General features: G+C 33.9%; 1 protein-coding gene and 1 pseudogene across 8 annotated transcripts in view; one reads left to right on the forward strand and one right to left on the reverse strand.

The window, feature by feature from the left end:
- Nucleotides 1-27,617, forward strand: part of ECT2 (epithelial cell transforming 2) — a 64,455-nt gene that overhangs the window by 26,504 nt on the left and 10,334 nt on the right. For all 8 annotated transcript variants that reach the window (XM_055308428.1, XM_055308427.1, XM_055308432.1 and 5 more), the window contains 8 exons: nt 3,104-3,172; nt 4,753-4,863; nt 5,507-5,603; nt 8,050-8,131; nt 15,610-15,688; nt 16,039-16,158; nt 19,287-19,425; nt 21,571-21,725. In XM_055308428.1, coding sequence (XP_055164403.1) covers nt 3,104-3,172; nt 4,753-4,863; nt 5,507-5,603; nt 8,050-8,131; nt 15,610-15,688; nt 16,039-16,158; nt 19,287-19,425; nt 21,571-21,725 — 852 coding nt within the window. The remainder of the gene's footprint in view (nt 1-3,103; nt 3,173-4,752; nt 4,864-5,506; nt 5,604-8,049; nt 8,132-15,609; nt 15,689-16,038; nt 16,159-19,286; nt 19,426-21,570; nt 21,726-27,617) is intronic.
- Nucleotides 25,525-25,921, reverse strand: LOC129498773 (phosphatidylinositol N-acetylglucosaminyltransferase subunit P-like; annotated as a pseudogene).

Consider the following 27,617-nt stretch of genomic DNA (forward strand, 5'->3'; position numbering starts at 1 on the left):
GGAGAATCCTATGGAGAATTCCTGATGTGTTATGGACAAAGAGAAGGAGATGTATCCCAGGGTCCGTGCTAAATTGAATGAATCATTTTCCCACAGGAGCATAGTAAGAAATGGTGGCACTATGAATAATGCTCTTGGGGGCTTACCTGCCCCTCTGATTCCCCATTTCTAATGGAGAGGAGCTGTGGTATCGATCAAGTGGAATAATGGAATCTGGAGTTAGACTGCTTGAGTTTGAATGGTGGTTCACAGCTGTGTGATTTGAGTCAAATGGCTTGATCTCGCTAAATAGTTTCTGAGGTTACCATTCATGAAGGCAGAAATGCTTAGTCAACAAACATTAGGAATTCAAGGTTCACCAGAAATAGACTGTTTCAGAGTGCCTAGAGATTATATTGCTTTCTGATAGCAATGTTCTTATATATAGAGCCGTTTTAAAGTTTTTTACACTTTGTTTTTAAAAAGATTTTATTTATTTGAGAGAATGTACATGAGTGGGAGGTGGGAGCAGAGGAGAGGTACATGCAGACTCCCTGCTGAGCAGGGAGCCCAAGGTGGGCTCAATCTCAGGACCCCAAGATCATGACCTAAGCCAAAGGCAGACACTTAACTGACTGAGCCACTCAGGCACCCCAGCTTTCTACAATTTATAAAAAGGCCACTAGATCATATTGTCAGAGCTGTAAGTTTTTTCTCTTTTGTATTACAGCTTTATGAATATTTTGTGTACTTTATATTAAATACATAGGTAAATACAGTTAATAATAGCTTACTCAGGACAACAATCTGTTAAGGATTTTTTTTTTTTTAAGATTTTATATTTAAGTAATCTCTACCTAGTGTGGGGCTCGAACTTACAATCCTGAGATGAGGAGTCATATGTTCCACTGATTGAGCCAGCTAGGCACCTCTCAGGATTCTTCTAAATACTGAACAAGTTTTTAATTAATTTAATCCTCTGAGATAGGAATTATTATAATACCTCATTTTTCAGAATAGGAACTTGAGACATGTAGAGGTTAAATAACTTGAACCAAGGACACAGAACAAACCCTAGGAGCATTATTTAAAACTATCTAGTTAGTGTCAGAAGCTACTACATTATATTGCCCCAAGGTTAGTCTTATTTATAAACTTTTTCTTTTGTTTCTTTCAAATGCTGTTTTAGGTTGTTAAGTCTTATTTCTTGATTTTTGGGCTGTTAAAGTACTTTTCTGCTATCAGAAGTAATTTTTCCCCCTTTTAAAAACTTTTCTGAATCTGTTAGTATAGGACAGTGGTTAAACTACTTGGTCTCAGGATCCCTTTTAATTCTTACACTATTGAGGAACTTTTGTTAATATGGGTTTTATCTATTAATATTAGCTATTTGAAATTAAAATGGAAAATTTAAAAATATTTTTCAAGATGCTTCAAATTTTTTAACAGCTTTATTGAGGTACATTATATATGTCCTTAAATTCACCTATTTCAAATATAGTATTCAGTGAGTTAATGACTTTACTAAGTGATGCAACTAATCTAGTTTCTGTCTCTATAAATTTGTGTTTTTTGGACATTTCATACAAATGCAAATATATAGTATATTGTATCTTAATGTCTGACTTACACGTAGCATATTTTTGAATTTCTTGTATGATGCTGCATGTTAGTACTTTGTTCCTTTGTATGGGCAGATAATATTCTATTATTTTGAAGTACAAAAGTTTTTAATTTTGATGAAGTCCAGTTTATCCATTTTTTTCTTTTATGTACTGTGCTTTTGCTTTCATATCTAAGAAATTTTGCCTAACTTAAGGTTTTAAAGATTTTCTTCTATGTTTTCTTCTTAAAGTTGTATTGTTTTAGCTCTATAGTTAGGTCTGTAATCCATTTTGAGTTAATTTTTGGCTAAAGTGACAGCCCATCTTTTTACATGTATATATTCAGTTTACTTTAAAAATTATATCAATAAATTTAAAGTTATAATAACTCATTATATATAAGTAGCACAAATAACATAACATTTATAGAAAATAACTAATTTCCAAAGTAGAAATAGTGAGAAGAGTGACACTGACATTTTTCCTGTCTGGCTTATGAGAAGACTATTTATCATACAGGCTTCTGAATTCAGTCTGTTGCAGTATCACTCGTCATGTAGCCTGTAGGAAACTCTATTGTATTCTTGTGAGAGAATTAAAGTGGGAAGTCAAATAGAGCTTTAGTATTGTAATGAAAATAGTTTTAATCTCATGAATCCCACAAAAAAAGATGTCCTGGGGGGGCCTGTGGTTGACACTTGGAGAACTTTGGTTATAAGAGCTTATGGATTAATTTCTTCTTTAAAGTCACTCTTAGAATTTCAGTTAGGGAATATGTCATTTCTTGGCCTCTCATTTTATCCTCTATTTGAGTTTTATTACCTTATGCTTTTAAATGTCTTCTAAATTTTTATAAATATTTAATATTTTAGGATGACAGTAGAGGAGCTTTATAGATCAGGAATTACAAAACTATGATTGATGGACCAAATCCAGTCAGTTTTGGATTTTGGTAAAGTGTTTTGCTTGTTTTGGTGAAGAAAGCTTTATTGAAACATGGCCACATTGGTTGTTTATGATTTGTCTATGGCTGCTTCAACAGTACAAGGACAGAGTACTTGTAACAGACACCATATGGCCTGCAAGGCTTAAAATATTTACTATCTGACCCTTTAAGTAAATTTTTCTGACCTGTCAGATTATAGTTTCAAATGGCTGATGTTAAATAAGATGCTTTAGCAGCAAGATGGAAAGTAGTTTTCTATAATTAATAATGCCAATCAACTTTATTGTTAATAGGAAAAGATGTTGAGCTGTCATATCAATTTGGAAAGTTAGGCTTAGTCTTACTGACTTGATACTCTTGATATTTTCTTAATTATTTTTCAAAGGATGTTTTCCTGCTAGTCAAGAAGCTAATTCCTTATTGATGTGAAAGAATGTGTTATATTAATTGTTTTGCACAAAAAACTGAGATGCTTTGTAATGTAAGGTGCTACTTTGAATATTTCAAAAATATTGAAGAATGTTTAAGGCACTGCCAAGTTCAAGCTTAAATGTTTCAGTTTGTGCTCTTTCAGGATGATCTGGAAGACCTTATTGTTAATTGGGATGAGAGCAAAAGCATTGGTGACATCTTTCTTAAATATGTAAGTATTTTACTTGTTTTTTAGGCTTTCAGGTTAAAGCATCATCTCATTAAATACTCTCAAGGGAATGACAGGTACTTGTTTAAATGTAAGAGCTTGCTTTCAAAACTTTGACGTAGTTGTGTTTGTAAAATAAATTGGAAGTGTTTTTGTCTTATGAAACATAGAAGTTAACACTTTCTTGATACCCTGAGGTCATTGTTAGGAGCACTGATTGTCATACTATGCTATAATCATTTTATTATGTATCAGGTTATTTGCCCTTCATTAAAGGCTACAGATTAATGATTTTTTAAAAATTTTCTGTAGTTTTCATTTTTTTCTTTATAGTTGGTATCATTTTTGCCGTTACTGTGTCTCCTCTACGTAAAAGCTTCTAACGAAGTGCTATCTCTTTACTAGGGTAGGAACTACATAGCTTAACTTTATCAAATAAATTAATTTTGAAAGAGGTGCAGCGAATAGGGTTTATAAGTGTCTTTTAGTCTCTGAATCTAATTTATAGTTTTCGATGTCTTGAGTTCTGGCAAATAAACTTTTCTTTTCTGAAGCTTCCTTTTAACTTCTATCCCTCACCATATAGTCTTACATGTTTTTTCTGGTTGGTTGAGAATTCCAAAGAAGAAATAATTATCACATTCCTTTTTTTTTTTTTTTTTTAAGTTTCAGAGAGAGAATTTCGTGATTCATCATTTGCATATACAACATCCAGTGTTCATTACTTCAAGTGCCCTTCTTAATGCCCATCACCCAATTACCCACCCCATCCCCCCACATACCTCCCCTCCAGCAAACATCAGTGTGTTTCCTAGAGTTAAGAGTGTCTTATGGTTTGTCTCCCTCTCTGATTTCATTTCATTTTATTTTTTCTTCCCTTCCTCTATGTTCATCTGTTTTGTTTCTTAAATTTCACGAGTGAAATCATATGATGTCTTTTCTTGACCGACTTATTTTGCTTAGCATAATACCCTTTAGTTCCATCCACATCATTGCAAATGGCAAGATTTCATTTTTTTGATAGCTGAGTAATATTCCATTGTATATATATTACCACCTCTTAATCCATTCATCTGTCAATGGACATCTGGGCTCTTTGCATATTTTGACTATTATGCCAGATATCTTTTTGATATCTGTTAGTCTTCTCAATTAGCCAAGATGTTTTTCCTTTTTTTGTTGCTTTTTTGGGTAATATTATTTCATCTATTAAATGATGGCTTGGATTCATCAATAAATAGCATGTTCTTGGATACTAATTACTATATTCTGAACTTAATAGAAATTTTTAAACTAGGTCATGTTTATGTCAATACAATAAGCATTAGTATACTTTCGTTTTTTAGTCTTCATTTGCTTTTCAAGTTTTAGGCTATGTGTACCAGTTGATGCATTTTGGTTAGCAGTTAACTCATTAATGAGTAATTCATAAAATTTCTATATTTAACTTGAGAAGAAACTTATTTTAAATTTTTTATTTTGCATCCAATGAATCAGATTTTGACTATTATTTGGCTTTAAATTTCATTATCTAAGGGTAACATATATAACAAATTAATGTGGTTTTTTTTCCTTCTTCCTAGTCAAAAGATTTGGTAAAAACGTACCCTCCCTTTGTAAACTTCTTTGAAATGAGCAAGGAAACGATTATTAAATGTGAAAAACAGAAACCAAGATTTCATGCTTTTCTGAAGGTAACTTATATTTCTTGAAAATAAAACTGTGAGAATAATTTCTGAAGGAGTGCGTTTAAATCATACTTTTAGTAAATATTAACCATGTAAGAACACCTGAGTGTTTAACCTTTTAACTTTAGGAAGACCTGAGAGTGGCAGTGATATTAGGCTTCAGAAGATTTAGATAGTAACAGAGGCCATGGGGGAGCTGAGTAGTGAGAATATTGTCTGTAGGTACTTATATTTTTTTAAGTTATGTATGGTTTAGTTCTCAGACATTTTTCAATGTGATTTGCTTTTGCCTCTAAGTGCTTTATTTTGTTTACTCAATAGTATCCGCATAATTAATACTTCAAAAACCGTTTTTTTTTTTTTTTTTTTTTTTTTGTGAATGGTGTAGACCTAAGTGAAATTTAGGATAGACTTTATAGAAATGTGCAGAGAAACTCACTTTGTGTTTAAGATGTTAATCTTTGAGTAGCCAAGAGTTCATTTCAGGCCCTGGAAGATTATTCAACCACAGTAATCTTCTAGAGAATCACTGCCACCCCATCTCTTCTATTAGTTCTTTTCAGGGCACTAGTGATGAGGTGCAATCTAATAAATGTAAGGTGTTTAATTTTTGCAGGAAACCTTTTTTTAATTGTGAAATTCCTTTCAGATAAACCAAGCTAAACCAGAATGTGGACGGCAAAGCCTTGTTGAACTTCTCATTCGACCAGTACAGAGGTTACCCAGTGTTGCATTACTTTTAAATGGTACTTGTCTGATCTGTTTTCAGACTATTTTGGATGTTTTTTAAGAAACTGTTTTGCTCTAACAATTTTGAAATTCTTTTCATTTTATAATTTTCTTAGATTTCAGCATTAAAGTTTATGTCTTATATAGAAAATATCTTTATGGATAATCTTAAAATCACAGGTAATTCAGTCTCCTGCAATGCCTTATTTGTTACCGTATCAATTACATTGACTATTTTAGTTTTTGTTTCTCTACAGAAACAAAACTCTCTTATATTTCATGGCGTGTCACTAATTCAGAATCAATTTACATCTGTGTAAGTAAAATTCACCCATAAAATCACAAGCAAGAGATAATTCATGTCTCAAATTATTTAGTTCTTCTCTGAACCTTAAGTTCTGTATACTTAGTCTAATGCTTAACCTTTTTCTTAGATTGTACAGAACACTCTTGAAGCCTGCATCCATTTAATCTAGAGCTTAAACAGAGTCAAAATTTTTTTTTTACAAAGTTTTTTTCAAGATTTTTACTTATTTATTCATGAGAGACAGAGAGCCAGAGACATAGGCAGAGGGAGAATCAAGCTCTCTGCAGGGAGCCTGATGTAGGATTTGATTCCAGGACCCTGGGATCGTAACCTGAACCAAAGGCAGATGCTCAACCTCTGAGCCCCCAGGCATCCCTACAGAGTTAACTTTTTTTTTTTTTTTTTTTTAAAGAAAAGGTAAGGAAAGCTTTTCTTTAAAAAAAGATTTTATTTATTCTTGAGAGTCAGAGAGAGAGGGAGGGAGAGAGAGGCAGAGACACAGGCAGAGGGAAGCAGGATCATGAGGGACTCTAGGATCACGCCCTGGGCTGAAGGTGGCGGCACTAAACCGCTGAGCCACCCGGGCTGCCCCAGAGTTAATTTTTATGAATAAATTTTGCTTATAGCAAAAGAAAAGCTTATATATATGCCTTTACATTTAGCTGACTAAAGTATTGAATATTTTTAGGATACGGTCAGTTTTTATATTTTTAAAATTAAGTATGAAAACTAAATTACAAACTGAATTAAGCACATTAGTATGGATAGCCGATAAGGAGGCTAATTTTGTGACTGTTTAATCATTTCCTTTTTAAAATATTTTAGGTACAGTGCCTGGGTGGCTCAGTTGGTTAAGCACCTGCCTTTGGCTCAGGTCAAGAACCCAGGGTCCTGGGATTGAGTCCCGGATCAGGCTCCCTGCTTAGTGGCGAGACTTCTCCCTCTACCCACCTACCTGCTTGTGATCTCTCTCTCATCTCTCTCTTTTTCACTCTCTCAAATAAATAAATAAAATCCTTAAAACAATATTTTGGGTAGTATATGAATTATAGTAGTAATTTTAAAAATTGATCATTTTCTTTTAAAGGTCTTTAAATCTAGTTTAGAATAGTTTATAAGATGATTTCCCCCATCTTTAAAAGCTGTCCTGCTTTTTTAAATTCTAAGGAAAATATATGGACAAAGCAGTGTGATTTAGCTTTACAAAGCAGTGTGTTTTTTTTTTTTTGGATTATTTGCTTATCTTCATTATTTTTCATTATGTACATGTAGAAATCCATCAAATAGTTTCTAAGCCTTTCTCCTATCATTCCAACTTAAAAGATTGTGTGGGTATGGTACTAGGGAACCATCAGATGGGACATGGCATAGGGAACTTAACCTAGATAAGAATCAAAACATCAGCATGTCATGAGCCTCTGAGTTAAACAAAACCTGCTTTCAAGGTTACTGAATGCTCTCTGTGATAGAGCCATGGGCTCCAACATGAAATATAACATATAATGACTTCTCAGCACTATGGAGAGAGTTTGAGGAGCCTAGGTGTCCCCAAACTTTACTAATAGGGAATTGATACAGCAGTGTAAGAAAATCTGTACATATTCTGGAAATTTAGCCAATAAAAAATGTGGAAGAAAAAAATCTGTGAACAAATGTGTAAGAAGAGAGTTCCTAAGGGAACATTGCATAAAACCTTTTTTGAAGTAAAGCTTAGATAATATCTTTAAAAATTAACCAGCCTATATCAAAATGGACAGTATTTTTTTTTTTAAAGATTTATTTGAGAGAGAGAGAGAGCATGTGCACATAGTAGGGGGAGGGGCCAAAGGAGAGGGACAAGCATATGGGTCCCCACTGAGCTCACTGACATGGGGCTGTATCCTAGGACCCTGAGATCATGACCTGACCAAATCAAGCACTTAACTGAGACACCCAGGTGCCCCGGGATGGAGGGCATTTTGAAGTCTTAGATAAAAAAAAACTATTTTTTTTTTTTTTTTTTACTATTTTTCTAGTCTTTTTTAAATTCTAAGGAAAATATATGGACAAAGCAGTATGATTTAACTTTACAAAGCAGGGTGGTGGGTTTCTTTCTTTCTTTTTTTTTTTTTTGGATTTTTCCTCATAAAAAAACTCATAACATTTTATCATAACAGATCTTAGGAAGCATACAGCAGAAGAAAATCCCGACAAAAGCACTCTAGAAAAAGCTATTGGATCACTAAAGGAAGTAATGACGTAAGTGCATTATTTCAATTTCTTATTGTTTCTGAGATTAAAATGGAATTGTAGAACAATTAGAATCATGAATGGAGAGAAAAACATCAATAGCAAGTTTTTATAAAGTGATGTCTAAATTATTTTTCTAATGGTGTAGAAAATGATGAGAGAGAAGTATTGTAAGAATACATTGATTAATAGAAAACATTTATTTCTGAAGGTATTAAACTATTCTGCATAGAAAGTAACAATGATTTAAAAATTTGATAATGTGTGGGGCAGCCCAGGTGGCTCAGCGGTTTAGTACCACCTTCAGCGCAGGGCGTGATCCTGGAGACCCAGGATCGAGTCCCACGTCAGGCTCTCTGCATGGAGCCTGCTTCTCCCTCTGCCTGTGTCTTTGTCTCTCTCTCTCTCTCTCTCTCTCTGTCTCTCATGAATAAATAAATAAAATCTTTAATAAAAAAAAAAGAAATTTGATAATGTTATGAATGCACTTCTGGACATTTTCTTCATATACTTTCAAGTCTTAGCATATTCTTGTCTTCGTTTAAACTACCCAAATGTAACTCAGGAAGTTGACTGTGGTGAAATAAAAAGAAAATATTCATAATACTTTATAAGACTTCTTTTGACTTTTACTTTTAACTTCTTATTTCTTACCTTGAATTTAATGGAATATAAATTGATAGGGTTGGTTGTAGATGTACTAAAAGTATAAACTGTGGAATTGACTTGGATGCTTGATTGTTAAATTTAGGCTAATTACTGTAGGTCTAACTTGGAGACATAGCTCTAATCAGAGATGCTCTTTCTTTTTTTAATTTAAGTTTAGTTAATTAACATAGTGTATTATTAGTTTCAGAGGTAGAGTTGTTCAGTGATTCATCAGTCTTATATAACACCCAGTGCTCATTACTTTGCGTGCCCTTCTTAATGCCCATCACTCAGTTACCCTGTCCCCACACCCCAAACTCCTTTAACAACCCTCAGTTTATTTATTTTTGTTTGTTTGTTTTCAGTTTGTTTATTTTTAAGAATCTGTTATGATATGTCTTCCTCTCTGATTTCGTCTAGTTTTTTTCTTCCCTTCCCTATGTTCCTCTGTTTGTTTGTTTGTTTCTTTCTCTCTCTCTCTCTCTCTCTCTCTTTTTTAAGATTTTACTTATTTATTCATGAGAAACACAGAGAGAGAGGCAGAGACACAGGCAGAGGGTGAAGCAGGCTCCACGCAGGGAGCCCAACTTGGGACTTGATCCTGGGTCTTCAAGATCACGCCCTGGGCTGAAGGTGGCACTAAACCGCTGGGCCACCAGGGCTGCCCCTCTGTTTTGTTTCTTAAATTCCAAATATGAGTGAATTATGTAATTGTCCTTTTTTTCTGATTGACTTATTTTACTTAGCATGATACCCTGTAGTTCTGTGCATGTTGTTGCAAGTGGCCAGATTTTTTTTCTGATGGCTGAGTAATAGTCCATTGTGCGTGCGTGTGTGTGTGTGTGTATGTATATGTGTGTGTGTGTATTTATATATACACATATGTATATATATAATCTACATATACATATACATACACACCATATCTTCTTAGGGGGTATGCCCCATGTTGAGTGTAGAGATTATTTAAAATAAATAGGTAAATACACTTAAAAATGATCATTCTTGGGGATCCCTGGGTGGCTTAGCGGTTTGGCGCCTGCCTTTGGCCCAGGGCACGATCCTGGAGTCCTAGGATCAAGTCCCGCGTCGGGCTCCCGGCGTGGAGCCTGCTTCTCCCTCTGCCTGTGTCTCTGCCTCTCTCTCTCTCTCTCTTTCTGCCTCTCTCTCTCTCTCTCTCTGTCTATTGTGAGTAAATAAATAAATCTTTTAAAAAATGATCTTTCTTGATTATAATCAGAAATAAAGGCTGTTGTATTAATTGTTTTGCCTTATAGAGCATGAGGGCACTTCAACTCTTTGGAATTTATGTCCTCACCATGTTTAATAGATTTAGTTAAATGACTTCTGAGATTCCCTGATGTGCTTCTATATGAAACAGAGTTTCTTAAAGTACTTGAAAAGGAGCTCTTAGAGCCTTTGCTAGCTCTAGAGAGAAGGTCTGGCAGTAGAATTATGCTCAAGTTAGTGAATACCAGCCTCTGTTGCTGCTGAAAGGGCTACGCATATTTTGTATTTTATTTTGTATTTTATTTTGCTTATGTTTGTATTTTATATGCCAATCAGCTAGCCTTTATGCTTTTGCTTTGTTATTTTGGGACCAAGGATAATAATAATAGTTTTTTTCAACACTTCAAGGTTTAACATACTCTGCACATAATTTAATTTGAACCTTTCAACAAACTATGAAGTAGATGGTCGGCATCAACTTATTTTTACAGAAGAGAAAGCTGAAAGATTATTACTTTTTTTTTTTTGAATAACACTTTTATTCTGTATTGACAAGTCAGACTGGGGTGACTGCAGAATGTAGGTCACCTATAAAATCCCACTTCCTAAGAAGACTTCTGAAATACAAAGTAGAAGAAAAATTCTCTTCTGTGTTGACAATCGCACTTAATTGCACATTTTTTCTGACAGCTTCACTTTTACATGGAATTTTTGAACTTTTATTTTATTTTATTTTATTTTATTTGTATTTTTATAAATTTGAAAGATTATTACTTGTTCAATTTACCTATTTGGTGTGTAGAGTACTTTGCCAGTGTTATTTTGATGGTAGCTTTTAGTATTTGTTATTTATGTATAATATGTATTGTGAACAAAGATAGAGTAACCCAAATAGGGAATAGTCATTTGACCTGTTGTTTCCCTTAGAATAGTATCAATTGGCTGCTATAGAGATAATGAGCCATGCTGATAAGATAGGTGATTAAATATTTCTTTCTTTTTCAACATTATTTAAGCTTTGTGGGAATTTAAGAATCTAATATATCCTTATCCTCAATGCTGTGCTCATAATAGGTCTTCAATAAATGTTGAGTTGTAGGAGCTCCTATTTCAATGTTGAATTGTGATGCTGATTTATAAACCTAATAGAGTTTGACCACATCTGAGTTCTTGAGATTTTTTAATATTTAGCCTAGGTTTTAAATGCTTATTACGGCTGGTTAAAACAACTATAATTTTTTTAGGTAAAGGAAATAAAGAGATAGTGCCAATTAACTAGTCTTTGCCATTTAAGCAAACCAAAACCCCCTAAAAAGAGATTCTTACAATGTTAGTTATACATGTGTAGTGTATACAGACTTAATTTGTTATAGATCTATGCTCTAGTAGCTTTAGTATATATGTGTTTTATGGTTTCTGGTTTTTTTTTTTTTTTAAACTATAGGTGCTTCAAATGTAGTTTGAATAATTTTGGCATATATATATAGATATATACACACACACACACACACACACACACATACTCCTGAAACCACCATCACTAACTGCCATCAAGATAAGGAACATTTTGCTTCCAAAACTTTACTCAATGCCTTTTGGTAATCTCTTTTCCTGCCTCTCTCCCAATCTGCCATCCCAGGGCAACACTGCTGTTTTTATCAGTTTACTTTGCATCTTCTAGGATTTTTTTTGGTTTTTTAAAGATTTTATTTATTAATGAGAGATACAGAGAGAGAGGCAGAGATAGAGAAGTAGGCTCCATGCAGGGAGCCTGACGTGGGACTTGATCCCAGGTCTCCGCCTGAGTGTAGGATCACACCCTGGGCAAAAGGCAGGTGCCAAACCACTGAGCCACCCAGGCATCTCTAGGATTTTATTTAAATAGAAGTAGACAGTATATTGTCTTTTATCAGTCTTCTTTCACACAGCATGATTATTTTGAGATTAGTCCTTACTGTTGCTTTTATCAGTAGTGCTTTTTTCCCTATTATTATTTTCTGTGAACAAGTCTTTGTATGAATATATGCTTTCCATACCTAGTGGTAAGAATAGCTGGGTCATATAGTAGGTGTATGTATAGCTTTTAAAAAATTGCCAAACTGTTTCTAAAGTAGTTGTTCTATTTTACCTTGCTACCAATGGTATATTTGAGTTTCAGTGTTTCCTTGTCTGATAGGTGATTTGCAAATATTTTCTTATACTCTGTAGCTTGTTTTTTTCTCTTAACAGAAAAAACAGGATTTCTAGATTTTTGTGAAGTCTGAATTTATCAGTTTTCATGGGTGGTTATTTTATCAAAAAAATTTTGGTCTAACCCAAAGTCACAAAGGTACTTTTTTTTTTTTTCCTGTTTAAGAAGTTCTTGTGGTTTTAGTCATTAGGTAAAAATCAGTTAAGTCTATGATCCACTTTGAGTTAATTTTTGTGTAAGGGCCAAGGTATGCATTGATGTTCATTTTTTTATGTGGAAATCTGTCTAGTATTTATTTGTTGAAAAGACCATCGTTTCTCTACTGAATTGCTTTTGCATCTTTGCAAAAGATGTGAGGACTTATTTCTGGACTCTTAATTCTATTTCATTGATCCATACATCTATGATTATGCTAGTACCACACAGTCTTGATTACTGTGCTTTGTGTATTAAGTTTTAAAATGGGGAAATAATCTTCCAACTTTATCCTTTTCAAGATTGTTTTGACCATTGTGGATTCCTTGAATTTGCATTTGGCTTTGAGAATTGGCTTGTCAGTTTCTGAGGGTGGCCAGGGGTGAGGAAACGTGAACAGTGGGGAATTTGATAGAGATTTTGTTTTTCTTTCAACAATGTTTTAGAGTTTTCATTCTAGAAATGTCATACTTATGTGAAATTTATTCCTAAGAACTTTATTCCTTTTGATGTTTTAGTAAATGGAATTGCTTTCTTAATTTTATTTTCAGATTGTATAATGTATAGAAAGGCAATAGAGTTTTATATATTGATCCTCTACTCTGCAACCTTGATGAATGTGTTTTAGTTCTAATAATTTTTTAGTGCATTCCTTAAGATTTTCTGTGAATAAAATCATGTCATCTGCAAATAAAGATAGTTCTTTTTTCCCTTTCCAGTCTGGATGCCTTTTATTTCATTTTCTTGACTAATTACCTTGGTCAGAAGCTCCACTACAATGTTAAATGGAAGTGGTGAGAGTGACCATATTGTTCTTGTCCTGTTAGTGATTTTAGCGGGAAAGCATTCAGTTCACTGTTGAGTATGATTGTAGCTTTGGGACTTTTATAGATTCCCTTTATTAGTTTGAGAAAGTCCTTATTTATTTCTAGTTTGTTGAGTGTTCTTTACCATGAAAGGGCATTGGATTTTGTCATATGCCTTTTTTGTGTCCATTTAAGTGATCATGTAGTATTTGTCCTTTATTCTATTGGTGTGGTATATTACATTTATTGATTTTTGTTTGTTTACTCAAGCTTATATACCTGGGATAAGATCTTACTTGGTTAATGGTGCATAATCCTTTTTATGTGTTCCTGGATTTGTTTTGCTAGTATTTGGTTGAGGGTTTTGGTGTCTATATTCATAAAGGACATTGATAAAAAATTTTCTGGTGATGTCATCTTCTAGTTTAGATTACATTGGAAAGTATTTCTTTCTCTTCTGTTTTTTGAAAGAACTTGGGAAAAATTGGTACTAGTTCTTAGGTGTTTGGTAGAATTCATCAGCGAAGCCATTTGGGCTTTAAAAATACTAATTGAATTTACTGTTATGGATCTATTCAGACTTTTTATTTCTTGAATCAGTTTCAATAGTTTGTGTCTTTGTAGGAATTTCTCCATTGTGTCTAAGCTGTCTAATTTGTTGGCATGCAGTTGTCCATTGTTCTCATAATCCTTTTTATTTCTGTAAGGTTGGTAGCGATGTCCCATCATTTATTTATTCCTGATTTTAGTAATTTTTGCCTTTTTTTTCCCTTGGCCAGTCTAGCTAAAGGATTATCAATATTGTTAATCTTTTCAAAGAACCCGTTAATTTTGTTGATTTTTCTGTTAGTTTTTATATTCTCTATTTTAATAATTTCTACTCTATGATTTCTTTCTTTCTGCTTGGTTTAGATTTACTTTTTTTTTTTCCCTTGGTGTCTTAAATCAATTACCTAACATGTTTAGGTAATTGATTTAAGATATTTCTTATTATATGGATTTATAGCTATAAATGTATAGGGTACTGCTTTAGTTGTATACCATAAATTTTATATGTTATGTTTTTGTTTTTTCTCAAAATATTTTCTAATTTCCTTTTGATTTCTATTTGGGCCATTGGTTATTTCAGAGTGTTTTGTTTAATTCCCACATACTTGTGATTTTCCAAAGTTTCCTTTTGTTATTTCTAATTTTACTCCATTGTTGTGGGAGAAGATATTTTGTAATATTTCAGTCCTTTCAGAATTTTTGAGGTCTGTTTTATGGCTTAACCTGGAAAATGGCCCAAATACACTTGAGAAGAAGGTGTATTTTGCTGTTGTTTGGTAGAGTATTTCTGTCATTTAACTTTCAGCCTATTTAGGTCTTTGAATCTAAAGTGTGTGTCTCTTATAGACAGCATAAAGTTGGGCTTGCCTTATTTGTCTCCTGTCTCATAAATTGACTTCCCAGTGTCTTGACAACTAAGTTTGTTTGTTTGTTTCTCTTGCTCTCTCTTTTTCTTTTTTTAAAAGAGAGAGAGAGAGAGAGGGAGAGAGCACCCTACTCATGGTGGGGAGGAGGTGGCTGGGGCACAGGGAGAGGGAGGGAGAATCCCAAGCAGACTCCATAACCAGCACAGAGTAGAGCCAGGCTTGATCGAAGGACCCTGAGATCATGACCTGAGCCAAAATCAAGAGTCAGATGTTTAACCAACTGAGCATCCCAGGCACCCCAGACTTGTTTCTTTAGATTTTGAATGGTTTTTCACTGGTTCCAGGAAGAAGGTGTATCCTTTCCTTCCTATTTCATCTGGTATGGAAGCAGTAGTCTTAGTTTTTGTTTCAATGAAATGATTAGCATGTGACTTGGGAATGACCTTCATAAAAGCTTAAATGAACTTATATTTAGAACTTCTGTTAACCTGAAGTTTGTAAAGGTTTAAACATATTTTAGGAAGTATATAGCGAGTATAGTAAAAAAATAATAATAATATGGAAATAAATTAGTAAAACATAATTTTCTGAAGGATTCTGTGAAACTTTATTTTTTTTTAAGATTTTCTTTTTTCACGAGAGAGACAGAGAGAGAGAAGCAGAGACACAGGCAGAGGAAGGAGGAGGCTCCCTGCGGGGAGCCCGATGTGTGGGACTCGATCCCAGGACTCCAGGATCACAGCCTGAGCCAAAGGCAGACACTCAACCACTGAGCCACCCAGGCATCCCTGTGAAACTTTTTAATATATATAGTAGGCTACTTTTAGGAAGTATTTTAACTGATTTTAGGATTTTAAGAAGTATTTTAACTGATTGAGTTGTCATAATTAAGATAGACCACTTGCAAGATCTCTTTTAGTGACATGATATCTTTATATGCAGTTTTCATATTTTATTGTTTTAAAAGTTGAAGTTTTAAAACTAAACTTTTTAATCTTTCAGCCATATTAATGAGGATAAGAGAAAAACAGAAGCCCAAAAGCAAATTTTTGATGTTGTTTATGAAGTAGATGGATGCCCAGTAAGTATTCATTTTTGATGATTGTCAATTTATTTTCTTCTTAATTAGGTTCTATAGCTTTAATATGAACAGAAGCTTAGCACCTTTTTCTTTTCTTTTTTTAAAATTTATTCTAGAGGTTGGGAGGGAGGGGAAGAGAGAGAGAGAGAAAGAATCTCAAGCAGCTTCCACATTGAGCACAGAGCCCAAATGGGTACTGATCCCTGAGATAATGACCTGAGCCAAAATCAAGAGCCAGATATTTTACCAATTGAGCCTCCCAGGTGCCCTGACACCATTTTCTTTTAAATTATAACTTTAAAAAGATTACTAACAAGTGATTACTTTTATAATATTTTAAATCTATACAGGCTAATCTTTTGTCTTCTCACCGAAGTTTAGTCCAACGAGTTGAAACAATTTCTCTAGGTGAACATCCCTGTGACAGAGGAGAACAAGTAACTCTCTTTCTCTTCAATGACTGCCTGGAGGTAAATTTGTACTTAATATAGTATAATAACACTGGTGATTTGTGTGACCTGCCTGAACATTTAAAGCCAAGCCTTGATTGAGGTATAATACACAAGTTAAAGTTAATTTAATCACTTTTTGAGACCACTTGTTTAATACTATTAATAAAATGGTTTTAAAGAGAAGGCCTAATACTAAAAAGTATGATAAATTTTCATGACTTAAAAGCCAAGTCATAATGAAAATCTAGTTTATTTCCATGCTAATAAATGCTTTGGTCAGAAATTTTAGGAGTTTACTGTTTCTGTGTATGTTTGTTCAGGACCTACAAAATAATTTGAAATTGAAATAGATTTTTCAAGTATTTTGTTGAAGATTAGAATAACTTGATTATTTACTATGAATTACAATTCACCGATTTTTCGTTAAAACAGCAGGTTTAGGGTGAATGAGTAGTTAGTATATCAGAGGGGTGCAATGATTATAATTCTAAAATTCTCATCTATTAAAACATTTCCTCCATATCAATTCTGTGGGCAAATGGAATCACCTTCGTGTGCTTTTCCAACCTTTTTCTTAATAGTGTATTTTTTAAACAACTAAACAGTCAAATGGGAGATACAAAGATGTGTATTTTCCTTCATCTCAGAAGAGAAAACTGTGTATTTTGATAAAACAAATATATTAACCAAAAGACTCCTTTGACATTTCTATTTCTTGCTGTTGCTTTCATTGAATTGATTTGATGGGTTTCCTTTTTCTTTAAAATCTGTACCTCTTTTATCGTTTTTTACTTCTCTTGACATGCTGCACTCTTGGTTACATTATTATTTAAAGTATAAAATACAAGAGAATTTTAGAGAAAACCACCATGTGCAGTTACAGGTATAATAAAATCTCACCAAAGCTTGACTTGTGTTAAATGTAGAGTTTTGTTGTAGTGGGGTTAATAAAAAATGATATTTTTATTGGTCAATAATGTCACAAAACACAAAAGACAGTGAAAATACTATACGTAATTGACCATACCCTGAAGTGAAAAAGTCATAAAAAATCATGAGGCAGATAATTCTGAACTACTTTGTTACCCCATAAAGAGAACGTCAGCCTGCTTTGCTTTGGAGAACAGGGGCAAGGTGAAGTCAGTTTCCAGTGGGGTTTCACTGTACATAGTTGCTCAGTACTTCTATTTATTTGCTTCTCTTAAAGCCTTTTTAAGGTTTTCCCTATTGAAGTGCCCAGGTCAGCTGGCTCCACTGTCTATACTTCCTGCTAATCCATTCTTTTGGGTTTTATCTTCTTAATCCTGAGAGAGTGTGGCTTACTTTAAATTTTTGATCATATATCTTTTTTTAAAATTCCATGAAGTTTTCTATAACTTGCTCGTTGACCTACCTACCACTTTAATTCCTGCCATTGGTTATTGTCTGTAGCTTCTGAGTCCATTATGTGATACCCTGGTTCTTCATCTCCTTTACCTTAAATCCACTAACTTTTTGTTCTAGTTTATTTTAGCTGCCTATGTTAGAATCATATTGACTAAAACAGTTCTATATTCCACATTCAATTTGAACTTTTAGATTTATAATTCTAAACTTTTATTCTTCAGCTTTTTTTTTAAACCTTAGCAAATTTGGAATGAAGAATATGGTGAAAGTTAGAAACATTTAAAATGGATAAAATCTATATTGACTTCTCTTAAATTTGACTCTTGATGTTTTACTGAAGCTGAACTAATTGAGGATTCACAGACATATTTTCCTTTTTATATTTTATCTGTGTTTTGAGTTTGTATCTTGATGTGTTAGCATTTATGTCATCAGTATTGGCACTTGTCATTGTTTTTTCTTTTTAAAAATGAACTTTAAAATTATTTGCTTAGCCAAATTGATTTAAAAGTATATTCAAATTTATAGTGGAAATTATTTAAAGAAAGTCTTTTGCTTATTTTTCCTGTATTAATGTAAACTAACTTTTAATATTTGATATGTAGCAGATCTGTATCATATTTCTGCTTCAGTGTGAATATGATTGACTGCCATTTGATCATTTCTTTTTTTTTTTTTTAAAGATTTTATTTATTAATTCATGATAGACAGACATACAGGCAGAGGGAGAAGCAGGCTCCATGCAGAGAGCCCGATGCGGGACTTGATCCCGGGACTCCAGGATCACGCCCTGGGCCAAAGGCAGGCACTGAACCGCTGAGCCACCCAGGGATCCCCATTTGATCATTTCTGATTAGCCAACATAGGGTAGTGCATTTTTAGCTAAACTTTGTCACATTCATGATGCTGACCAGTCTCAAATTCATTAAGTAACTTATCCTAAATCATTTTGTGTTAATATCTTTAATTGATGATTATAACCTCAGAAAAAGATGTTCTTTTAAAATGGCAAAACAATACAGTAGGCTTTCATGGAAATGAAAATAATAAGTTTAAAGACCTTATAAAATTCACAGAATTCAGTACATTATGAATCACAAGGTCCTTTGTGATTTTGCTCTTGTCTTCCCCAGACTTACTTTACCCCTCTCTTCCTCTTGCAAGAGTTCCCAGTTTAGGTAAAATTACATCTTAACACTGTAAAACCTTGAGTTTTTAATTTGTATCATTTGCTTAATGTATTGTTCAGTTAGTTACTTCCCCTTCCTCTTTCTCAATGGTATGTAAATACGAGAACCAGAGCCATTTCTGTGTTACTTACTTTATTGCCCTCATTGTCTTGTACAGGGTCTGAGTTCATTGAGAACTCTGCTCTTAAATCAATTATCTTTTGATCCCAATACTGAGATCCCAGACCAACATTCCTGAACTCAAGGCTTTTTGTCGAAGATTCCTCTGTTCTTCAGTGCTATTCCTTTTCAGATGTTTCTAAGTTCTTTCATACTTCTGGGACCTTTTGCATAGATCTTTTCCTTTGGTCTGTTTTTCCTGACTTTTAGGCTCTTAAATATATGAGCATTTCTGCTACACAATTACATGGATGTATGAATTTGTCACATGGTAACTCTGCTTATCATAGTAATTCTAGAGTGACAAATAGATGAATTGCATGTAGGTTTATATGATTAATATCATTTTTAAGTATTTGGCCTTTAATTGTTTCCATATGAATTTTTTTTTTTTTTTTTTTTTGTAATCAGATAGCAAGAAAACGACACAAGGTTATTGGCACTTTTAGGAGTCCTCCTGGCCACACCCGACCCCCAGCTTCTCTTAAGCATGTTCATCTAATGCCTCTTTCTCAAATTAAGAAGGTGCTGGACATAAGAGAAACAGAAGGTATGCTCACTGGATAAATTGTTAGCCAAGTGAAAATAGTTTATATTCATTTTAGGTTTGATTCATTCTCATGTTTTTATTTTTGTTTTTATTTTAAACTGGTAAATTATCTTTTTAATTTTAAAAATTTATTAGGGAGAGGGAGAGAGAGAGAACGAGTGAGCGCATGTGTGAACGGGGGAGGGGCAGCGGGAGAAGGTGAGAATCTCAAGTAGACTTTCCACTGAGCGTGGAGCCTGATGCAGAACTCAATCTCATGACCCTGAGAGCATGACCTGAGCTTAAATCAAGAGTGGGACGCTTAACCAACTGAGCCACCCAGATATCTCTAAACTGATAAATTATCTTTAAATATAGTTGGTTAGTTTTGGTAAAGTAATTTTTCTTCTATTTCCATCCCAGCTCTTCTCTAGGAACTTACTTGGTATCTTATTTTCTCAAATGAAAATGCTATCTCAACCTGTGGGATTTCTTCATCCCTAAGGAACAAAGAGCTTTTAAATGGTTAAATGTTAAGATAGTGCCCTAACCTAGCCTCTTCCACAACAAAACTTACCTTTATTACTTCAGAATCAAAAAGAAATCACCGGTCTATCATATGTGCTCTGCATCTTATTCTTTCCTTGTTGTCAATGGCTTCATTGCTAGGAATATGTTTAGGATATGACCTGGAAAGAAGTACATGAATAAATGTACACAAAGTAACTATGGTAGAATTAGCATGAGTCAGATGATTATTAAGGAGGGTTTTTACTCAACTTTGATAGTGTTAGGGAAGGTTCTCTGAAGGCCTAAAATTACCAAAATTTTATACCTACCAAAAAAAGTATCATCTAGGGATATGTGTACATGGCCATACTTTTAGGTTTTAGACATACATTTTTACAGTGTAAGCTGGTTCCATTACTGATCCCATCCTCTCATGATGGAAGACTTTGATTTTATTAGAAACAAAACTTGAGTAGCAGCTTATGTTGCTATCTTTATTAGGTTGTCAGATTCTGGATCTGTTAAGGGTTATAATAGTGCATTTATTTAAGTCCTCTCCATATTTTTAGATTTGAATTATAGATTATAATTATTGTTTAAAATAGGTTCTGTTTTAGCATTTTGGTCCAAAAACACTTTTTAACAGTTTTGATATTCGGACACTTTATTTCTTTAATTTAAATTAGTCTTGTAATGCCATTTTAATTTAAAACTTAAATTCTGGAATTATAAGAAATTGTATAATTAATTAAAAAAAAAACTATCATAGGGGATCCCTGGGTGGCGCAGCGGTTTGGCGCCTGCCTTTGGCCCAGGGCGCGATCCTGGAGACCCGGGATCAAATCCCACGTCGGGCTCCTGGTGCATGGAGCCTGCTTCTCCCTCTGCCTGTGTCTCTGCCTCTCTTTCTCTCTGTATGACTATCGTAAAAAAAAAAAAAAAAAAAAAAAAAAAATTTAAGAAAAAACTATCATAGAAAATATTAAATTTCATAGAAAATATTACATGTAGTATATAGCGTCAGTAAATTATCATTGTTGGTTTCTCACGTAAAACTTAGTATTACAATGGAATATTACTCAGCCATTAGAAATGACAAATACCCACCATTTGCTTCGACGTGGATGGAACTGGAGGGTATTATGCTGAGTGAAGTAAGTCAATCGGAGAAGGACAAACATATGGTCTCATTCATTTGGGGAATATAAAAAATAGTGAAAGGGAATAAAGGGGGAAAGAAGAAAAAATAAGTGGGAAATATTAGAAAGGGAGACAGAACATGAGAGACTCCTAACTCTGGGAAACGAACTAGAAGTGGTGGAAGGGGAGGTGGGCAGGGGGTGGGGGTGACTGGGTGGCGGGCACTGAGGGGGGGGCACTTGTTGGGATGAGCACACTGGGTGTTATTCTGTATGTTGACAAATTGAACACCAATAAAAAATAAATCTATTAAAAAAAACTCAGTATTATAATTCTATCCAGTATTTCAATGTAATATGGTGATATTCTTTGTCCAGTTGAAAGTTGAGGGATGAGGAATGATGGAAAAGAGATAACTGTATTGGAATTCTATTGCTCTGAGGAAGCTAAACTTGCATACATCTGTCATTTTCCAGGGAGTAACACTTAATGTTTGTAATTATTCTGAAACCCTAGATTGCCATAATGCTTTTGCCTTGCTTGTGAGGCCACCAACAGAGCGGGCAAATGTGCTGCTCAGTTTCCAGATGACCTCAGAGGAACTTCTAAAAGAAAACTGGCTAAAGATGTTATGTCGACATGTAGCCAATACTATTTGTAAAGCAGACGCTGTAAGTTCTTAAACAACTATTGTAATGAAAGTTTTAACTTGATTGCAATGTGTTCAGACTAACCCTGTACATTTCTAATGACTCCGCAATTATGGATGTAGAAGAGTTTCAGTTTTATGTGTATTGAGGAAAACTGGTTTAAAAAGTTGTTTTGGAAAAGATTTTAAAAAAATACACACGAGTCCCTCGCTTACAGGTAGGCCCTTCAAAGCCTAATAACTAACTCCTTTGCCTTTTTGACTTCGTGAAGCTTTTGGGACTTGTTCTAATGTACGCTGTGATTTTTGTTGGTGCTCTTTGACCTGGCTATTTGTAAAATAAAGGGCATCTTGTTCTGTTGTTCTTTTATCTTGTTGAAAGCAATAGATGAGTTGTAGCAAGTTGTTTTTTCTGTCAGGCAAGTTGCCAACCAGTTTTCTCAGTCCAACTTCTGAAAATCAAATACCATTATGAATATATAATTATCTTATTCAGCTTAAAGTGCAGATACATGAGAAAATCAAATTACTGAAGTTAAATCACTCATAGGAATCAGATAGCCTGTAGTACATCTTGGATGAACTCTAGATCCCTTAACAGATAATTTTATTTCTTCATTATACATGGGAGAGACATGTGATAAACAGGTATAGACTCTTTCATCTTTGTACAAATGACATAGAGGAGAATGTATTGATAAATGACCCTTTTCATTACAGTAGTACTGTAATGAAGATTGCCTTGCACATTCCTGTTGGAGTAAAATGTTTATTTTATCATAGCTAAGTCTAACCTTGAAGGCTATTGAGGTATAATTATAGTGGTTTATAGAGTAGGTAATAATTGATTAAAACCTCCTACCTAAATGTTGAGAACACTTAACAGACCTTTTTTTTAAGCAGAAAATTTCAATTTCTTTTTTCAAAAGGTGAAATGACAGGGAAAACCAAGGAATAAATTTGACTGATTTATCCTAATTTTCATTTATAGGAGAATTCATCTAGCAGGATTTTTTTTTTTAATTTCTATGGGCCAGCAATATGTTATAAATAAAGGATTGTTGCATAAAAAGATTCACAGAAGCATAGGGCATATGGCAGTGCTGGCTAGAAAAATGATGGAGACAGTTATAAAGCTTACAAAAGTGCTCATTGTTAGGAGGAGTTTTTTTTTTCATAGTTCAAGGTATGCATATATAAGAGATCTTTGCAGTATAGTGACTGCCTGTTGTAGAAATTACTCGTACATTGATCATGGCATCAGACTAGATGGCTTATGCAGTCCTTTCCAAACTTATAACCATAATACTGAAGTGCTGTTAATGTTAATCAATACAATCTATTGATTACTAGCCACAGAATGGCTAATAATTCTAGAACTAAAATATAAACAGCTAATGGAAAGATTTCATATAAGTTAGCCACAAGATGGCAGCAAACGTTTAACTATGACCCTGATTTATACTGAAACCACAAAATTCAAGTTGTGAAATTTCGTTAACTAAGAAATATTTCTCACTGACTTGAGTTGACCTCTTTCCTGCATTTAAAATACTACACATAGTAAATTTTAAAAAGTCCGGAGTTGATCTCTTATCATTTGATAACAACTGCCGTGTTGAAGATAAAGTATTTCTAAACACACACATGCACACACACAATGTGAAAGATAAAAATTTCTTGATTCTTTGAATCAGTAGTTTTTTCCTTCTATTACACATTTTGGGTTCTCTGAATAATTGGAGCTTACTTAATAAAGAGTAAAAAATACAGTTTTATTCTATACTCTCATTCTTCATACCCATATTTAAATGACTTAAGAATTTTTAAGCTGAAATAAAACCTAATCTAATCTCATTAATTTACATGTGAAATTAAGGCCAAGAGCATAAAGCTCACATTAGAATCCAGGTATTAGCTGATTCTTGGTTAAACTCTTGCATAGCTTTTCTCCTCATGGATATGATGTCCCATATTCTGTTAATTTAGAATTTAAAGATTAGAGTTTTAATCTGTCGAATTTTATTTCTCAGAATACTTAGGTATGTTTGGTCTCTTGCCAACATGTAACCTATAAGTGCATGGTTCATACTCTTAAGGTTCATATACTGCCTGAGGTCAGTTGGTAGCTTTCTGAAGCCACTGCAGATTTCTAATTTTTAATATCAAAAGTATAATTTATTGACAAGTGGATTTGGGCAGTGTTACTCCTTCACTCTCCCCACTTTTGAATAGTTTAGAGGAAGCAACTTGATAATTATTATTTTTTAAGATTTTATTTATCTATTCATGAGAGACACCGAGAGAGAGAGGCAGAGACACAGGCAGAGAGAGGAGCAGACTCCATGCAGGGAGCCCGATGTAGGACTTGATCCCGGAAACCCAGGATCACACTCTGGGCCACAGGCAGGTGCTAAACCACTGAGCCACCCAGGGATCCCCAGTAACTTGATAATTAAATGCCCAGTGCTACAGTTCAGTTCTTTTACTACTAATTCTTTGTTTCTTTTAAAAATCAAATTTTTACATCTTGGTCAAATCACTACTGGCTACTTTTGAGCAGCAATATTCATTCTTAGAAATTCTGGTTACAAGTTTTAAGAACTAACTACGTAAATAGACTGAAAGTAGAACGTATATGAGAAGAGTTTGTGTTTCTGAGCCAATGATATTTATAATGGAGTTAATATGATTTGTATTTACAATTCTGCTGGTTATTAGCCATACATAATAAGTTCTTGATATAAATATCTGTTATTGGTACTACTTTAATTTGGTCAAGGCAGTAGCGGTAAGCTATAAATATGATTATAGAGCTTGAGGAAATCACTGAGGCACAAGCTCAGGGAGGGTTTATGATACTAGATATTTTTTCTGTGTTTGAGGACTAGTGGGAGAAGAAAGCTTAGGGGAAAAAGGGTCTGATAACTCACATGAAAAAGGATCTCTCATTAGCTTAAGATTTCAGAAATGGTGGAAAATTTCTTTTGAATTAACACCGATGAGTAGGTCTCTGAAATATGTAGCTAAGATTCAGTTTCTCCTGGAATTAATATTATGTCACTCAGTGGGAGAAATTGATTACTACTTTCTAATCTTAAACTCTGCTAATCTGTCTTTATTTTATTTTATTTTATTTTATTTTATTTTATTTTATTTATTTTATTTTATTTTATTTTATTTTAATTAATTAATTTATTTATTTAATAGTCACACACAGAGAGAGAGAGAGGCAGAGACATAGGCAGAGGGAGAAGCAGGCTCCATGCACCGGGACCCCGACGTGGGATTCGAGCCCGGGTCTCCAGGATCACGCCCTGGGCCAAAGGCAGGCGCTAAACTGCTGCGCCACCCAGGGATCCCCCAGATCTGTCTTTAGAACTAGTCTTAGGTATTTGTGGATTTGGGGCTCGTTGAAGAGCTTCTCTTTCTAGTCGTTGATGCTTGAGATATGTTGAGTAAATCATGAAATGGTTTTAGGATTATATTAGTATGTTATTAAAAATGTCTTTTATTTATGGTATAAATTTTGTTTTTATTTTGGAAATTTAGAGGAATAGAATAGAGTAAGGTGGTTTTTTTTTTTTTGAAGGGATGTCTTGCCTTTAGTGATACTTGTTTTTTAAACAGTCTGGTATATGGTAATGCAGTATTTTATTCTGTTAATAACTAATGTTTGAGAACATTTATAATATTAATAGAACTTAATCTAAGACAAGTTCAACTTTTTTTTGCATTTCAATATTGGGTATTAATAAGAGATGGTCAAAATAATTATGGTCAAAATTATTACATCAAAAACTTTAAATGCTTGTTAGTCTTTATACAGTTTTGACATAAAGTTCTTTGGTTGTTGCAAGAAAGAACATTTAGTTGACTTCACCAACAGGAACTCTCTCTTAAGGTTGGGCTGGTGTCTTGGTATTTCTTCTGCTGTTGATTTTTAGCATAGTTGTCTGTGAATGTATGAATGGAGTTGAGTGGAGAGGTACTCAATCAGATTTATTCATAACTGATTACTATAGTAATGAGAAGGTACACAGGTAGTACAACTGCCTAATATTTTTGAGACCAGTAGATTAAGCTTAAGGAGTTTAGTCAAGATTTAGGAACAAAAGCCCCCACAAGATACAGTATGAAGCCAAATTGGGAGCTTAAGAAAAGAACAAAGCCATAAATCGCTCTTTCTGGCAGTGGTAATGGTGAATTTCCCAGCATTTTCCCTGTGACTTTAGACAGTCTTAGCACACAGTCCCTCATGGAAGTGCCTGTCTGGGAAGCTTGACAGGGGCAAGAGAGGAAGAACTGTGAGGAAGGCCAGGTCACGACAGTGCCCCCAGAGTAAGGTTTTTCACTATTTGGAAGAGAGAATGGGAACTATTGGTAAAACAAAAAGGCTAATAGAAAAAAAAACCTTGGAATAATGAAGCTAAGTTTCCCCAACTTTACATTTTTGTCTGTGATTTTTCCCTACTTACCTTCCCCTATATAGAGAGAACTAAAGGAAGTACTTCATCTTTACATCTTAGCAAACAGCTATATTGTCATCTCAGCCACTACAACTACCTACATGCTTACCTTTCCAGTCATCCTGAACTCAGGGCTTCTCGAAATGTAAAAGACTTCATCTCTATCTACCCTAATCAAATTATAAGTAATTTATTTGTTCATTGAGAGAAAACAGGAAGCCATCTGCTCTTTTCAGTTCATAGGTTATTATATGCTTAATAATAGTTAAGATAGCAATAGAAAGACTGAGAATCTCTTTCCTTTATTAGCAACTGCTTAAGGATTTAGTTTTATATTCACTTTATGAGTTTTACTCTCTAAATTGAAAAATAATATTTGCACATTAAAAAATCAAATAGAGAAAAGTATCCTGCAGTAAAATATACATACATGCCCCACTAGTCTTTTTTTCAGCAGTGCAATTTTTTATATTTTCATCTGTCTTTCCAGAAAAAAAAAGTGTAGATATATCCATTTCTTATTAGATGTATTCCTAGGTAAATTCCTCTCTATAATTCTATTCGTGAGATGTTTTTAAGATTTATTTTTTTTTTTTTTTGAGAGATCATGACCTGAGCTAAAACCAAGAGTCTGATGCTTAACCAACTGCACCACCCAGGTGCCCCTTCAGTGTTTAGTTTTTAAAAAAATATCTTGGGTCGATCAATTTAGAATGAACACTGATGAATTATTTGTATTTTGAAAACAAAACATGAAGAAAAAGATATTTGTGTCAAAACATCCTTTTTCTGAATTTGCTTCTGTAGGAGTATAAAAAACTTCTATCAAGTAAGTTTTTAATATATATGTGTTGATTAAATGAAAGCCAGTTTGAAATGAAATCAAATGAAACTAAAATTGAAAATGAAATGAGAAGAAAATCAAATTCATAAAACTAAAGTTACAGCTGTTCTTAGTTTATGGCGTCATATGTACAGCAATGTAGGAAATGTGATCCCTCTGCTATAAAGTGTTGGAAATCTTAATGCAGAACCTTGCAGGGGTATGTGAATGGGGATGATGGAGACTCAGGGATAGGCAGAGCTTGAATCACAGTCTTGACTGCTTTGTTTCTCACAGATTGTCGAGAGATGTTAACTCTTCTGTTATTTTGCCAGTGATTGTCTAGATTACTAACAAGAACCAATTGAAAAAATATTAGAACTTGTAACAGTTTAGTTTAGCCAAATAAAAAATAAATACATATCAATAGACTTTTTTAAAGGCTTATTTATTTTAGAGAGAGAAAGTACAAAAGAGTGTGGGGTGGGGTGGGGGGGGGGAAACAGGCAGAGGGAGAGAGAGTCCTAAGCAGACTGCCTGCTGAGCCAGCACGGGGCTGATTTCACAACCTTGAGATCAGGACCTGAGCCAAAACCAAGAGTTGGAGTCTTAACCCACTGTG

This window comes from Nyctereutes procyonoides, unplaced genomic scaffold (assembly GCF_905146905.1).
Source record: "Nyctereutes procyonoides isolate TBG_1078 unplaced genomic scaffold, NYPRO_anot_genome, whole genome shotgun sequence".
In the NCBI taxonomy this organism is placed as follows: Eukaryota; Metazoa; Chordata; class Mammalia; order Carnivora; family Canidae; genus Nyctereutes; species Nyctereutes procyonoides.